General features: G+C 25.8%; 2 protein-coding genes across 3 annotated transcripts; both read left to right on the top strand.

The window, feature by feature from the left end:
• The first annotated feature begins 905 nt into the window (after nt 1–905).
• On the top strand, nt 906–5,573 carry LOC145837078 (uncharacterized). The gene is made up of 7 exons (XM_082944848.1): nt 906–995; nt 1,202–1,351; nt 1,697–1,806; nt 2,288–2,387; nt 2,702–2,829; nt 3,096–3,246; nt 5,105–5,573. The coding sequence occupies exons 1-7, from the start codon at nt 923–925 to the stop codon at nt 5,428–5,430; spliced, it is 1,038 nt and encodes a 345-aa protein (XP_082800974.1). The 5' UTR covers nt 906–922; the 3' UTR covers nt 5,431–5,573.
• Nucleotides 5,574–11,245: 5,672 nt separating this feature from the next.
• LOC145837033 (uncharacterized) lies at nt 11,246–16,443 on the top strand. Of its 2 annotated transcripts, XM_082944801.1 has the most exons (8): nt 11,246–11,313; nt 11,407–11,498; nt 11,653–11,802; nt 12,146–12,255; nt 13,544–13,643; nt 13,959–14,086; nt 14,341–14,497; nt 15,795–16,443. In XM_082944801.1, exons 2-8 carry the CDS (start codon nt 11,426–11,428, stop codon nt 16,112–16,114), a joined length of 1,038 nt encoding a protein of 345 aa, XP_082800927.1. In that variant the 5' UTR covers nt 11,246–11,313; nt 11,407–11,425; the 3' UTR covers nt 16,115–16,443. The 2 variants fall into 2 exon arrangements, with proteins under 2 accessions (XP_082800927.1, XP_082800928.1); XM_082944802.1 differs by lacking the exon at nt 11,246–11,313 and having other exon boundaries at nt 11,409–11,514.
• The last annotated feature ends 945 nt before the right edge of the window (nt 16,444–17,388 follow it).

The raw sequence follows: 17,388 nt of genomic DNA, 5'->3' as shown, positions 1-17,388 counted from the left end.
TGACCTAAACTTTTTTTATTAAAGAAGTTTTCAAAATAAATCTGCTTGTACTATTTTTTTTACTTTAATTAATATAAAACAAAAGTTCAAATATTTTCAAGTTATTAAAGACGTTACGTCAGCATCATTGATTCGAAACTATTACAAAAATAATAAAAATTCTTATTAACAAAATAATATAAATAATTAAAGTTTTACCAGTTTATTGTTTTAATTCTCTTTTTTATACAATTCACAAACCTGTAAACATTCTGTAAATGAGAACTTTTTGAATAAAAAGTTGTAATTTTTTTTTTGTTTTTAAAACTTAATAAGTAAACCATATTTATATATTTTTAAAGATAATCCCAAAGCTACCTTTTACCTTCAAACTTAAAATCGAGTAGCAGATGTTTCAATAATCCGATCACCATCGTATTAACGTAAGCGCTCTATTAACAGTGTACAAGGATTAAGCGCTTCTCGAAGTTAATAAAAAACTGAAATAAAAATACTACTTTAAAATAAGCGGGCGGATTTTTCAAAAAAAAAGCTGAAACCCATTTTTTTCATTTCAGCCCATGGTAACCGGATTTGTCGGTTTCATGGCGATAATCTGCTGGCAGATGTCAGTGGGTAATCCGCCCCGTTTTTGGGGTGAGAGAGGAATTAGCGCCTCATCTCCTTGCAGGGGGATTAACGAGAGAAATGAGATGAAGGTGGATTAGAGATTAGTGCTTTTTCTTTGTGTTTTTAGTTTGAAGCTCGCACACAGTTTTTGCACTTGAAGTTATTACTCGTTGAAACGGTAGCCGTTTTAGTTTTGAGTCTGTTAATTGAGGTATTTTTAGTCTGAAGTTAGAGTTTTTGCTTTGTAAATTATTGTGTGTTTTTTTTTCAGTTATAAATATATACATTTTTTCAGGTTTTGTGGTAAACAATTATGGGCACTCACGTGTTAAAAGTGAACTATTTGAGCCAACTGCTGGAAAAATTCAACACGCAAAGAACTAATAGTTTGTTTTTGATTAACGTAAATATAAAAAGTTTTACATTAATGTTTGCTTTAACTTATTTTTTAAAACTTTGTTTGGTATCTCCTGGTCTTGAATCCTTTAAGTAAAAATTGTGCTTAAAAAAAAAGATAAAATACACAAGTATTTGTTCTGTTTGATTTTGTTTAACTTTAAAGGTAAAGTGTACAAAAAATATTTTATAACAGATCTATTCTGCGATGTAAACTTGATAGTAGATGGGAAGTTGTTCAAACTGCACAGATCTGTATTAGCGGCAAATAGCGATTATTTTTGGAAAATGTTTAGTTCTATTAAAAATGAAAATACTTTTGTGTTGCCCGGAGTACCTTTAGTAGGTTAGACAATACTGTTAACTTATAAAATAGTTTTCTCTGAATATTTTACAAATGTTTTATATGTTACTATTTATTGTTATTTTAAACTAAAAAAAGTCTTTTAATCATCGTAATAATTGTTTTCATTTTTAACTTTCAAGGTTTATACTAAATAGAAACTATTACGGCTTAAAAAACTGTTTCATTGCTAAAACAAACAAAGTCAAACTCATCACTATCAAATTATTTTGTGTTTAATTATTTTTATTGTGTAATCTTAAGTCAGACAAACTGTCAAAGCGATAATCTAGAATACTTAAATGTTCAATTTGTATTCTGTATGTACATAAACCAGACACTTTACAGGGTTCGAAACGCTGATAGACTACATGTACACGGCAACATGGGCCCTCAACAAATCAAACATCAACGACGTATACACTGCTTCAATCATTCTGCGGTTCAAACACATGAAGGTAAGTGTCTGGGCGCTAAAAAAACTTCGACATCAAAGCTGTGTTTTTTTAAGTTTTAATTCTCTACAGAATGTAGTGCAACATTAAATATTAAAACTTCAATAGTTTTTTAGAAGTTATCTTGATGATTTGAACTACTTAAAATAATTTAATAATATTATTAATGTTTTTCTAATGCAATTAAAAATAAAATAAAAGTTTTAATGAATAGTTTGCTTGAAAAAATGGAAAGTTTTTTCGATTTTTTCAAGAAATAATATTTAAACTTAAATTAAAGTTTAACATAAAATAATTTTAGTTAATTATCATAGTTTTAAAATTTTGAATCGAATCGTAAACAACTTAAACTAACTTCTACCTTACAACGTTTTGAAAACATATTTCACACCTAAACTAATGTAATTCATATCTTTTAGTCTACAAAATAAAATTAAATATTTAAATTATTATTAAAATATTAAATATTTTTCAATTAATATAGGCAGCTTGCGAGAAAGTTTACAAAGAATTAAAAATAAACAAAAACACTGAAACGAATAAAACTTCTGCATCAAGAAAAATTAGTAGATCACAAAAAATAGGTAGGAAACTTTATTGTAATGTATTAAGTCGTGTTTGCAAAAAAAAACACGAAGACTTTAAAAATTTTTCAAATGTAGTTGATTTTTAGAAATTTCACTTAAAAGTCTATTAAAATAATAGTTTTGTTTTTACAAGGTTGAAAATATAAAAGCTTTATTTAAGCAGCTTGTATGAAAACTATTTTAAACTACAACTATTTTATATCAAATAAACTTGAAATCAAAAGTATTAGCAAAAATTTAGCTCAAAAACTAAAATTTAAGTGTAAGACATTTTTGTATCAATGAAGTATTAAGACTTCAATTTTCTACAGATAAAGACAACATTAATTCTCCCTTAACATTAAAAAAAATAAAAAATGAGCCAGCCCAAAACAACTTCAATAAAAAAACAGAAGAAACCTTTAGAATGTGTAAAAAATCATTAATCGACAATAACAAGGTATGCCATTAATCTGAGATTATTACTTTTTAATTACTATACTTTAGACAAAATCTCGTGGTTAAATTTTTATTAGACGAGATAGTTGTTAATAAACGAAAATTAGTTGTTTGTGTATAAGTTTATACAAATTGATTTGGAATTAGCTTGATAAAAAACATTTAAAGATGTTAAAATCTTAATGTATTTTTGAATATGTATATACTTTACTAGATAAAAGTTATTTTTTTTTAAACTAAACAGATAAATATGATAGATAATTTCAGCACATAAGCAGCAGTTCTTCAACGAGCAGCTCGAATATCGAAGAATACATTTCTTCGGAGGAAGAAAGCAATAAGAGAAAATTATCATTTGACCACGAAAAGATAGATGAGAAAAGATTAAAGCTCAGCAACGAAGATCCTGTTGATAATTGTGAGTTGGAAAGTATCTAATACGAAATTTTGATTAATATTTAAACAAACAATGTTTTGTTACAATTTTTTTAGGTTGATTATAAAATTTACTTGTGCTGGTTAACCTGGACTGTTCTGACATGTTTAACTAATCTGTTAAGTATAAACATATATGCCATAAGCACATTTTCATTAAAGTGTTTGTAATATACTATTTTACTTATACTGAAATATTTAATCTAGTAGATAGAGCTTAAGTTTACATTTCTAAACTTCATAAATAATTTGAAACAACTCATTTTTAATTAACCTACACCATTATTAGGTTACCATACTTAACTGTACATATATGTGTACAAATAATATCAAACATAGCTTAATTTATTTTATACGTCATACACGCTGTGTACAACAACCGGATAAAAAGACATATACATGAAAGAGTAATTAAGGGCCGAAAGCGCTTTTAATCTCCCACCAGTAATCCGCTTACAACATGTCTGTTAAGCTTCAGTTTGTTCTGATCTTTGTTCTAACAGCGGATTATAAGGGAGCGAACGCGCAAGTAAAAATAATAACAGTCAGAAATACTTTGTAGAATTTAAAAGTTGTGTTTTACATGAAATTTGAATTTTTTTAAAATCATCTTTTAAATAATTTTCATTGGCGTGGGAAAGTGAAAATTCAGTTTAAAGTGTTTAAGCTTTTATTAGTTGGCGCAAAAAAGAGTTTTATAACTTTTTCTTAGTAGCTACAAAACACTTCATACTACTTAATATTAAATATTTTCAAACAGTTTCACGATCAATTGTTTATTATAATATTTAGTATTCTTATTATTCTTCTTATTGTTAACTTTTAATCAATATTTATTAGCAAATTATTCACATGCTTTTTAGTTTTGATAGTTGTTTTTAAACGAAAATTTATATTTATTTGTCTTAATCAAAAAACATTGCTCAATTTACTGGAATGTTAAGAGCTAATTTAAATAATAATATTAGTGCAAATTTAAGTATCTTATTCACTACAAGGTTTCAGTGGCAAAAAAAATTACGACCTTGTCAAGTATAATAAAATAATAAACAGTCTGTTTAAAACTTTAGTTTTTTATAATGAAACCACTTTTTTAATCTAGAGTAAAATATTTTAAATAACTTTTGCACATAAATAAATGTTTGAGCTGATATTAATTTACAAAGTTTAAGCAACAAAATGCTATCAACATAATTTTTATCTCGTCATTAAAAAAAACTATTTTAGTTAACAGTAACTTATCAAGACATAAGCCTTACTAAATGTAAACCATATTAGTGTTTTTGGTTAAATTCTGCTTCTATTTTCTAAAGTTTTCTTTAGAAAGTATTATAACGTATAAACAAATTTATTAAAACAAACTAATGTGAAATTTTAATTAAAAATATAAAATTTTAAAGAAAATGACAAACAATTTTATAAGATTATAAGTGTTTTTATATTTCTGAAACTCTAAAACAGATACGTTTAATGAAGTTAAAAATAGTAAAGAAAATAATGGTGAACCACCTACAAAAAATTCAACACTTATCATTTGAAATTATGTAAAAATGTTTGTATTAAAAAACCGCCGTTCATTGCTTTGTATTTTGTTTAAACATAAATAAAAAAATGAAAACACTCAAATATAAGATAAAAGTATTTTTTGGCGGACTAAAGCAAATGAATGGTAAGCGAACCTATTCAGAGAATTTAATCTTTCGTTTAAAAATACAAGTGTTTTTCGTATACTCAAGAGATAATCCCACGAATAATCTCCTTCAAGTACCTTAAAAAACGACTTAACTTGCGCGCTAAAATTAATCTTCATCACATGTACTGATGTTCTGTTTGTTTTACAGCCGAAGCCCCTTCAAGCCGAGCAGAAGCTAATCCTCATAATCCCAACCGAGTGCTCAACTTATCTTTGCAGAAGAACAAAGAAGGAAGCCGATCCAGCTCGCCAGAAAGAAGTAAAAGCACTTTAGAAGACGATTGCGACAAAGGAAAAAGTCCGGAGAAAAAAACAGCGATCAAGACGATGGAAAGCCTGGCGGCCCAACTGAGCCTGACCCTATTCAACCGGAGTTTTTTGAACAAGCAGAAAAAAATAGCAATCAGCGATTTGAAGCAGATTAGCAGAAGGAAACTGGAAAAAACGAGAAAAATTAGTTCCAGTTTTGCTTAAATTTTTTTTTAATTAATTTTTTTATCTATCGAATACAATTATTTATTGTAATTAACGAGTCAAACTTGCTGATTTTATTTTAATTAACTCGTCTTTAAAGGTTTGGTTTTGTTAATATTTGCTGATAGGATTAATGTGTCAAATCATTGTAATGCTTATAACCGATTGACCGGATTAATTTTATCTTTCAATGCTACAATCTAGATCAAAGCTTGACTAAAATGTGATAATATTATATATACTTTAGTAAACACGAATAATCTATGTTGACTTGATTTTAAATACTTTATTTTATCGAAAACTTATCAAATATACTAAATTTACGGTCCAATGTCTCATTTTTATTATAAGCTTTTAAATTATTGTTTTTAGCATTAGTATTCGTATATTCTTAACAACAAAAGAAAGATAATTTGTTTTTAAATATTTTAAATACAAACTAAAAAAACAATTACATATCTATAATAAAGATTTATTTTTATACTAGTTCATAAAAGTTTTTGATATTGTAATTAATAATATTCTTAATTAAAATACGTCAAATAAAAACTATATACGAAATCTTGAGTTAATATTAATTATATTTAAGTATTTATCTTTAAATGTACTTTTTTATTCAAGCCAAAAAATTATTATATATCTACGTCGTATTATTTCCTTCTGCCTTTAGAATTTATATAGTAGATGTAATTAACTTTTAATTTCAAATATTTAAAGACCTATGATAACATTAATCGTGCTTTTATTAAATTGTGTTTATTTAAAAAAGCTAGTTTAGGGTATTGATTTTTACTTTTGCCTATTTAATATTTAGCATTTTGCATTAGGAAATGGTTGGTAGAAAATACAACAGTAAATAGTACAATAAGCTACGCTACAATCATCTTTTAAAAATATTTCACAGTATTCAAAAAATAATTAACGAGCAACAAAAAGTGTCTGCTAAACCTAAACAACAACCTACACTAACAGACATGTTTTCAAACGCATCTAGTTGTAAATAATTATCAATAATGTTCTTTATTTTTATTAATATCGCTTCTTATTGCTGCTTTACATTTATATTTTAAATATGGTGTATGTAAACGTTAATAGCACTGTTCATTATTTTGTTTACCTAAATTTTATGATTTTTTAGGAATTTTATTACTATGTTTTAATCATAGTGTATATAAACGTTAATTGCCCTTTTTAACATTTTCGTTTATCTAAACTTTGTATAGTTTTGATATTATTTTTTATTCCTATGTTTCAATAATGGGGTATACAAAGTTTAATTGAAGTGTTGGTTATTTTCGTTAAAATTAAATTGTAAAATATTTGTTTTAAATATTGGATTTGATATAAAATAACTTGTCAGTTCATAACTTACTTTGTAATTCCTTTTTTTTTGAAATTTAGTTCAGTAAAAATAGTCATATATGTAATACTTTGCTTTACTACTTTAAAAAATGCCCTTTTAACAAAGTGTTTTTTAGCTAAAAACTGCGTACCATACCAGCAAAGTTGCTTTAATAGTTTGTTAATTTCTTTGTAAAGTTATTAATCATTACAACTTTTTTTCAAGTTTAGAAAAACCATAAGCTTATAATTCAGTTTTAGAAGACGATTTAAATAAAGCACTTGAATATTTTATCATAATTATAACTATTTTATCAATGACTTAACTTTAAAACTGTACAAAAATACTAAAGAAGATTTGTACATATTTAATTTTAAGAAAACTTTTGGAAGAAAGTTACTTTAATATACTAAAACAAAAAATTAAGTTATGATTATACGTGTCGAATAATAAATATAAGACAACTAAAAAAAGTGCATAGTTTAAGGTTTATTAAAGACATTTAAATTTCTACAAAATATATTTTGATGAGCTCTTAAAAGTCGTTCGAGCAAAATATTTTAAGTTAATACATACAATACTTTAAATTAAACCTTGATACCATTTTTTTAAGCTGTGCTAAGAAAATTAGAATATAAAAAATGTCTTTATTGAGTAACCTTAAAGATTATCAAAAATTATTTGATAATCAAGCCTTTAACCATTTTTATAACAATCATTTTGTGAAAAATAAGCAACACTAGTTTTGAGAAGTTGTACTTATAGCTAAAAATATAAATACATTTTATATGAAAACTTGAATTTTAAACAGTTTTATAGTAAAACGTAAGCTATTTTTTTTAAACGATCTGATTAACGGCCAAAGACTATTTGTGGTAAATCTGACCAACCGACTTTAAAAAATTTCGGCTTTTATTGCAAAATGTGTTTATTTAGTTTAAAGTATGTTCTAGCGATAATAAAATAGTGCCGTTCAGTTGTATTTTAATATTAGTTTTAAAAATAAGATGTTGTATAAAATCTAAACAAACTAAACTTTGAAATAAAACAGACATTTAAAAAGATACCTTAAACTAATTTTTAGAAGTTAATTAAATTAAACTACCAATTCAGATAGATAAGTCAAGATAATAAACAAGTTTTCGATTTTAAACTGCAGCTTTATTAAAAAACCTAATAAACCCATCTTTAAAAACCTGTTTTTTTTATAAACATAGCTTCTCAAACTATAGCAACTGCGGTTAATGTTTCCGTTTCAGAATCAATATTAATTACAGAGCTGGAAATAAAATCGCAACTGCGTTGATGTCTTACTCTGAAAGTAAGTACTTTTAATTACAATTACAAAAAAACTTTAAATGAGGTACAAAGCTAGTTTAAAAACATTATAAAATTAAAAATAACCTGCGATTTGCTAACTATTTTGATTAACTTTGATTTTTATCTCTATGATTCTGAAGTTCTTAAACTTTTCATTATTTCGGTTTTAATTTAACATAAAATTGCTGACTTTTAAGAATGTGATGAAGTTGCTTTGATTAAATAGTTTTTGCTAGAACATTATATACGTTACTGTAGTGTACAGCTTACACAAGTTTTGATAATATTATCATAGATAGAATATTTTTAACCATCGGAAATCGATAATTTATCATTTAAGCAAAATCTATCATAAGTGCGTGTCAAGTGTTTCTAGATCTACTGGATCTGGATCCGACTGGATAATGCTTTTTTTGTTCCGAATCCTAATTTGAAAGTATTATACGGATCCAGCCGGGTATTAAATGGATCCGTTAGGTAAATAAATTTACTTAAATCGTTTCAGCTTCTTTTAGTTATTATTATACTGTTAAGAATATTCTGTAACAGAATATTCAAAGGGTATCTTGAAAAAAATAGGTCTCATACATATCCAAAAAAAAAATTAAGTTAAACTTTAGGGGGAATTTTGAAATTTTCTCTAGATCTATGACGAATTAATTTAAAAATAAAATCTGGATTCTTTTTTCAAAATAAGATCTGGATACGTTAGATTACTAGTTAACAGGTAATCATTAAAACTATTTTTTATTTACTAAAAGTATTAACAATAAGCATTAAATAACTAAATATTGTTTTCAAGTTATTAAGTTTTTTTTTAATATCATGTTTTGAACTATATACGTTTTGAATAGTTATGCAATTATATTGGAAAGTCCTAAACATCATATTTTGGTGAAACAACGTTGCCTTTGTGTAAATAAAACTAATGTTAATGTTTTGAGTTATATAGATTTTAGTAAAATTAATAATATAACCTATTTTAGGCTTACATTGTATACAAGAAAACTAAACTATAAAACTTTCATTTAAAACACTTAAAAAGTCCAGTGAGGTTTGTGATAAAAATGTCTCACTATACATTCAATGTTTGATCTTTAAACGATAAAAGTTTGGTCAAGCTAAGCTGTCTTACTTTGTTCTTTAAAAATAGTAATCGGTTTTGCTTAGGTTCGACGCAAAAAAATACGTTAAATACTTTACATAAATAAGTACATCGAAAATTAAAGTCGGAAATGTTTTAATATTTATTAATTCAATATATTTGTATTCAAGTTAATTAAATACAAAGGAAAAATAGTCCTGTAGTACTAAACATTATTTTTGTAGAGAATTTATTAAATTTAAATCTAAAAAGAATTGATATATACATTTTTTTAAACTTATATAACATTCTTAACTTTTATTGTACTTAGATTGTTTATACATATTTATTAGGTTAACTAGTTGAGATATTCATACTGTGAAAGAAATATTTTTAAGTTTTGATAAACCTGGGTAAAACTAACAAGTTATACTTTATATATACATTTTAATTGTTTTATAGAGTATCTAGTAGTTTTATTAGTTGAGAAAACTTTCTTAATTTTGCTTAAAACTGAATAATAATCTAAATATTTTTATTGTTCAAAAAAAAAGGAATTCTCATTTTTGTTTATTAATTTTTATTGTAAGTATATTTATCATTTAAGATCAAACATAAATGTTTAATTATTTCTAGTAAGTTATAGCAACTCTGCAGGTACTATATCTATTTTTACTTGTTTACTTTGGTTAAAGTTAATAATTCAAAACTAGTGTCTTAAAATTATTTTTGGTCAAGTTTAATCTTTTTTTAATGATAATTTTACATGAGCTTTCGAAAAGTGTTTAAATTAAAAAAAAATATTGGTTATACCTTGTTACAAAGTTTTTGAGTTCAACTATCGGCCGACAAATTATGTAAGTTGAACGAACAATTAAAATATCATGTAACAAGCTGTTTAAAACAGCTGCAGTTTTATGAAAGTAATTTGTACATTTAACATCCTTCTTATCCATCATGTCAACCTTTAATTATTATGTTACTTTCTCAACTAAAGTTTTCTTAGTCAGCATATTTACAGTTTCCCAAACATCGTTTTTTATTCTCTTTATATTTTTAAACTAATTTAAAATAACATTGTTTTTTCGCCTTTTCAGTCAAAATATAAATAAACACTTTGCTAGAATTAGTTTATTCGGAGAACCTTTTCACACATTATTTTTGTTTGCTATATAATGATAAATAACATTTTAAGCAAAACTTTAGACTCTAAAATTGGATAAGTCGCGTTTAGTTTAGTTTTTTTACAATTAGTTCTATTCTTATTACTAAAAACAATTCAGCTTATTTCTTTAATAAACAAAACTACTTGTAAATGACCTAAGCATTTTTTATTGAAGAAGTTTTTGAAATAAGTCTGCTTCTACTATTTTTTACTTTAAGTGATATAAAACAAATATTCAATTTTTTTTCAAGTTATTAAAGACTTTACGTCAGCATCTTTGAATCAAAACTATTACAAGAATAAAAAAAAATCTTATTAATAAACTAATATAAACAACTAAAATTTTACCGGTTTATTGTTTTTATTCTCTTTTTTATACAATTCGCAAACTTGTAAACATTCTGTAAATGAGAATTTTTCGAACAAATAATAATAATAATTCTTTTTTTTTTTCTTGAACTTAATATGTAAACCATATTTACAAAATTTTAAAGATAATCCCAAAGCTACCGTTTACCTTCAAACTTAAAATCGAGTAGCTGATGTTTCAATAATCCGATCACCATCGTATTAGCGTAAGCGCTCTATTAACAGTGTACAAGGATTGAGCGCTTTTCGAAGTTAATAAAAACCTCAAATAAAAACACTACTTTAAAATAAGCGAACGGATAATTCAAAAAAAAATCTGAAACCCATTTTTTATTTCAGCCCATGGAAACCGGATTTGTCGGTTTCTATGGCGATAATACGCTAGCAGATGTCAGTGGGTAATCCGCCCCGTTTTAGGGGTGAGAGAGGGATTAGCGCCTCATCTGCTCGCAGGGGGATTAACGAGAGAAATGAGATGAAGGTGGATTAGAGATTAGTGTTTTTTCTTTGTGTTTCTAGTTTGAAGCTCGCACACAGTTTTTGCAATTGAAGTTATTTCTCGTTGAAACGGTAGCCGTTTTGGTTTTGAGTCTGTTAATTGAGGTATTTGTTTGTCTGAAGTTAAAGAACTTTTGTATAGTAGTTTTTTATTTTAATCTACTATTGGTTTTAAATATTCTATTGATATTTTTACAGTTTGTTGTTGTAAACAATCATGGGTACTCACGTGTTAAAAGTGAACTACTTGAACCAGCTGCTGGAAAAATTCAACACGCAAAGAACTAATAGTTTGTTTTTTTAATAGTTAGTTGTTTAGAATTTTAAATTTGGAATGTTGTGTTATTTGACAAATTTTTTAACAACCTCTAACATCGTATAAGTGTTTTTAACAAAAGTTTGTTAAATTTTAAAGTTAAAGTATAAAAAAGCATTTTTTTACAGGTCTTTTCTGCGATGTCAACTTGATAGTCGATGGAAAATTGTTCAAACTGCACAGATCTGTATTAGCAGCAAATAGCGATTATTTTTGGAAAATGTTCAGTTCTATTAAGAATGAAAATACCTTTGTGTTGCCCGGAGTACCTTTAGTAGGTTAGTCAATTCTGTCTACTAACAAAATAGTTTTTCTCTGAATATTTAACTAATTTTTTATTTCTTATTATGATTTTAGTTTTGATCTGATTAAAAAAAAATCGTTTTAATTATCGTAATGATTTTTTTTTATTGTCAAAGGTTTGAATTAAAGAGAAGCAGTAATGGCTTATAAACTGTTTCATTGCTAACAAGAAAAGTCAAACTTATCACAATTAAATTCTTTTGTGTTTAACTTTCTTTATTTTGTAATCTTAAATCACACAAACCGTCAAAACGATAATCCAGTATACTTAAATTTCCATACTGTATTCTGTATGTAGTTAAACCAGACAGTTTGCAGGGTTCAAAACGCTGATAGACTACATGTACACGGCAACATGGGCCCTCAACAAATCAAACATCAACGACGTATACACTGCTTCAATCATTCTGCGGTTCAAACACATGAAGGTAAGTGTCTGGGCGCTAAAAAAACTTCAACATCAAAGCTGTGTTTTTTTTTATTCAAAAGTTTTTGTTGCAAACGGTTATTAAAGTTTAAGACCGAATTAAGTGTATTACATTTGATTTTGTTCATTTAATAGGATTAAAGAAGTTTTTTTTAGCTTTTTATAGCTTGGCGATTTAATAAACAAACTGGTTTTTTGATCTTAGAATAGAAAAAAATATTTCAGCTGAAAATATCCTTTTACAATGGTAAACAAGGACTACAAATATTTTTAATCACGTTGTTATTACGCTTATCTTTTCTTAGCATCAATTTAATTTGCATAAGCCTTTGACAGGCCGCTTAATTAATGGTTTTAAATTGAGATTAAACCATCAAAGCAATAATTATCTCTAATTAAACGATCAATCAAAAAATTGGAGAATAAATTTAGACACATATTGTTAAAAAAAAAATTTAACAACATTGTGGCTTATTCGATCGTGTTAAACTTAAGTTGTTGGGCTTAGCACTGCAATTAACTTGCGTTAAATTTTTAATGCGCTTATGATGACATAATCCGATTACAACAATCGTGTAGGCTAACTTCTGCCAAGTGTTAAATATTAAAGGAACTTTTTCGAATTTAAAAGCTTTTGTAAAAGGCGATTCTTTTATTCCAATAAATTTGTTTTATTTTGGATTGTAGTTCTCTAGCTGCGTAATTTTGTCGACTTAAAGTTTTTTTTGACCTTTAAATAATTTATGTTTTGTTTTTATTTTAATTTGAGTATGTTTGGAGACACTTTAAAATAATAAATTTAAATCAAACGTGAACAGTATTTAAAAAATCCACTACTTTTACGTTCTTCGAAAAGTATTGTAAATCTATAATTTTCATTTGTCTGTAAATTCCTGTGGTAGTAAACATGTTAGAAAATTAAACAGTTTAAAAAAAATATCTTGATGATTTGATCTACTTAAAATTATTTTGAATATTTAAAATGATTTTCTTATGCAGTTGAAAACTAAAAGTGGTTTTTTGAACATATGATCTGTAAAATTTGAAACTATCTTCAATAGTTTTATATAATAATAATTAAACTAAACCAAAAGATTTATTTAAAGTAATTTAAAAACAAGCACAATTTTAGAGCATTACATCGTAAAAACCTTTTACCTTATAATGTTTAATTAGTTTATTTTCTAATTAAATGCGTAAACTTATGTAATTTATATATTTAAATCTAAACATTTTAAATGCTCTACAAAAAAAAATTATCAAAGTAAAATATTTTGTTATTAATACAGGCAGCTTGCGAGAAAGTTTACAAAGAATTAAAAATAAACAAAAATACTAAAACCAATAAAACTTCTGCATCAAGAAAAATAAGTAGATCAAAACAAACAGGTAAGAAACTTTATTGTAATGTATTAAGAAGTGTTTCCAAATTAAAACACAAGAAGTTTAATATTTTTTTTTATTTTAGATTTTTTTTATAAATTTCACTTAAAAGTCTGTTGAAGTAATAGTTTTGTTTTTGAATGATTAAAAATATAAAGACTTTTAAAAAAATTATTGTATAAAATTAATTCTAAACTAACAACTAATTTAAGTCACAAACCTTTGAAATCAAAAGCATTAGCAAAATTTAGTAAAAATAATAAAGTTTTTTGTTTAATATTTATTGTGTTAAGGAAGTATTTTCACTTTTGCTTTTTACAGATGTAGACAAAATTAAATCTCTTTTATCATTAAAAAAAGTAAAAAATGAGCCAGCCCAAAACAACTTGAATAAAAATTTAGAAGAAACCTTTAAAATGTGCAAAACATCATTAATCGACACTAAAAAGGTATGTCATTAATCTGAGATTATTACTATTAAATCATTAAACTTTAGACAAAACCTCGTGGTTAAATTTTTATTAGTCAACATTAGTATTAATAATTTCGATTATGATTTTGTTTAAACGTTAGAACTGATTAATTAGGTATATACTAAAAAATCGTTTAGAGATTCTAAAAGTTTTAGTTCACCTTTGAGCATATACACTTTTTACTGCATCAAAATTTATAAAATTAATATTTTCAAGCATAACTAATTTAGCACATGAGCAGCAGTTCTTCAACGAGCAGCTCGAATTTCAAAGAATACATTTCTTCGGAGGAAGAAAGCAATAAGAGAAAGTTATCTGTTGACAGAGATCAAGACAAGATAGATGAGAAAAGATTAAAGCTCAGCAAAGAAGACCCTGTTGATCAATGTGAGTTGAAAAGTATCTAAAAGAAAACTTTGATAAATATCTAAACAAATTATATGTTATGCAGTTTTTATAAATATGCTCATAAACTTAATTGTTTTTATACTATGAAAATCAATTTATGTTTGATTTTTAAGTCCCTATAAAATTCTGACATTCATTTTTAAGAATTCAGTTAGGTTTAAACATACATGCCATAAGCATATTTTTATCAAAGTAAGTGTCTAATGTGTGTAAATACTATTGTTTATGCTGAAATACAAAATCTAGTAGAAAAAAGCATTAAGTTTAAATTTATAACTTCATTACCAAATTAATTCTTTTTAATTACCCTACACAATTATGTTATCATACTTAACTGTACATATATGTGTACAATTAATTTCAAACATAGCTTAATTTCGTTTATACGCCATATACACTGTGTACAACAGTAACCGGATAAAAAGATATATACATGAAAGAGTAATTAAGGGCCGAAAGCGCTTTTAATATTCCACCAGTAATCTGCTTACAACATGTCTGTTAAGCTTCAGTTTGTTCTGATCTTTGTTCTAACAGCGGATTATAAGGGAACGAATGCGCAAGTAAAAATAATAATACTCAGAAACATTTTGTAGAATTTGAAATTTGTGTTTTGCATAAAATTCGATACTGGGTTTTGAAAAATCTTTACAATAGTTGTAATAGGCGTGTGAAAATTAAACTATAGTTTTTAATGTTAAAACTGTTATTAGTTGGCGCAAAATAGGTTATAGAAATTTATTTCTTTTTTAAACTTTGTTTTTTATAATCAAACCACTTTTTAATCTTAAGTAAAACATTTGAAATAACTGATTATAATATACTACTTTATAGAAAATGACAGACACATTTATAAGGTTAAAAGTGTTTTATATATTTGAAACTCTAAGATAAGTACGTATAAGTAAGTTAAAGACAGTAAAGAAAATAATTGTGAACCACCTACAAAATATTTAACACTTATTATTTAAAACTATGTAAAAATGTTCGTATTTAAAATTGCGTTTGTTGTTTTGTACTTGGTTTAAACTTAATGGCAAAATATAAAACATTCAATTAAAAGATAAAAGTGTTTTGTTAGTGCAGGCAAAGGTCTCTTTATATGGTACGCGAGCCCATTCAGAGAATATAACCTTTTATTTAAAAATACAAGCGTTTTTCGTATACACAAGAGATAATCCCACGGATAATCTCCTTCAAATACATTAAAAACGACTTAACTTTCGCGCTAAAATTAATCTCCTTCACATGTACTGATGTTCTGTTTGTTTTACAGCCGAAGCCCCTTCAAGCCGAGCAGAAGCTAATCCTCATAATCCCAACCGAGTGCTAGACTTATCTTTGCAGAAGAACGAAGAAGGGAGCCGATCCAGCTCGCCAGAAAGAAGTAAAAGCACTTCAAAAGATGATTGCGACAAAGGAAAAAGTCCGGAGAAAAAAACGGTGACCAAGACGATGGAAAGCCTGGCGGCCCAACTGAGCCTGACCCTATTTAACCGGAGTTTTTTGAACAAGCAGAAAAAAATAGCAATCAGCGATTTGAAGCAGATTAGCAGAAGGAAACTGGACAAAACGAGAAAAATTAGTGCCGGTTAAACTTTAATTTTTTTAAATTAATTTTAATTATTGAATATACGTATTTATTGCAATTCACGAGTCAAACTTGCTGGTCTTATTTTAATTGACTCGCCTTTAAAGATTTTGTTTTGTTAAGAGTTGCTGATCGGATTAATGTGTCAAATCATTGTAATGCTTATAACCGATTGACCGGATTAATTTTATATTTCAATGCTACAACATAGATCAAAGCTTTGACTAAAATGTGAAAATATTATATAGACTTTGGTAAACACGAGTAATCTATTTTGACTTGATTTTGAATATTTTCTTGCATCGAAAACTTATCAAATATATTAAATTTACGGTCTAATGTCACATTTTTATTATAAACTTTTAGATTATTGTTTTTGGTATTCGTATATCATTAAAAATAAAAGAAATATAATTTATTTTCAAATATTGGGAAATGTTTTAAATTTAAACTTAAAAAACAATTACAGAACTTTAATAATGATTTATTTTTATACCAGTTTATAAAAGTTTATGATATTGTAGTTTATAATATTCTTAATTTAAATACGACAAATAAAAACTATGTACGAAATCTTGAGTATTTATTGATTATATGTATTTATATGAAAGTATTTATCTTTGAACTTATTCAAGCCACAAAACTATTTTATATCTACATTGTACTATTTCCTTCAACCTTTAGAATTTATATAGTTCATGTAATTAACTTTTTATTTCGAATATGTGAAGACCTATGAAAACATTGATCAAGCTTTTATTAAACTGTGTTTATTTAAAAAAGCTAGTTTAAGGTAATGAATCTTACTCTTGCTTACTTATTGTTTAGCATTTTGCGTTAGACATTTCTTGGTAGCAAATACAACAGTAAACAGTTCAATCAGCTAAAATCATCTTTTAAAATTTTTCACAGTTCTTAAAAAAGAATTAAAGAGCAACAAAAGTTGTCTGCTAAACCAAAACAACAACCTACACTAACAGAAATGTTTTCAATTAGAATGTTCTTTATTTTCATTAATATCCCTTTTTTTATTGCTATTTTACATTTATACTTAATAATGGTGTATGTAAACGTTAATAGCACTGTTCATTATTTTGTTTACTTAAATTTTATGATTTTTTAGGAAGTTTTTATTTCTATGTTTTAATCATAGGGTATGTAAACGTTAAGTGCCCTTTTTAACATTTTCGTTTATCTAAACTTTGTATATTTTTACTTTTATTTTTATTCCTATAGTTCAATTATGGGGTATGCAAAGTTTAACTGAACTGTTCGCTAT

This window comes from Thalia democratica, chromosome 5 (assembly GCF_965202585.1).
Source record: "Thalia democratica chromosome 5, ktThaDemo2.hap1.1, whole genome shotgun sequence".
NCBI lineage: Eukaryota > Metazoa > Chordata > Thaliacea > Salpida > Salpidae > Thalia > Thalia democratica.
This window is presented reverse-complemented; position numbering and strand designations above follow the sequence as displayed.

Bases quoted from the DNA above. Each gene is read 5' to 3' on its own strand.
- LOC145837078 (XM_082944848.1), top strand. From the start codon at position 923: ATGGGCACTCACGTGTTAAAAGTGAACTATTTGAGCCAACTGCTGGAA. The intron at 1,352-1,696 runs GTTAGACAATAC...GACACTTTACAG, and splicing joins GCCCGGAGTACCTTTAGTAG to GGTTCGAAACGCTGATAGAC. The intron at 2,830-3,095 runs GTATGCCATTAA...AGATAATTTCAG, and splicing joins CATTAATCGACAATAACAAG to CACATAAGCAGCAGTTCTTC.
- LOC145837033 (XM_082944801.1), top strand. From the start codon at position 11,426: ATGGGTACTCACGTGTTAAAAGTGAACTACTTGAACCAGCTGCTGGAA. The intron at 11,499-11,652 runs GTTTGTTTTTTT...ATTTTTTTACAG, and splicing joins CAACACGCAAAGAACTAATA to GTCTTTTCTGCGATGTCAAC. The intron at 12,256-13,543 runs GTAAGTGTCTGG...TTATTAATACAG, and splicing joins TGCGGTTCAAACACATGAAG to GCAGCTTGCGAGAAAGTTTA.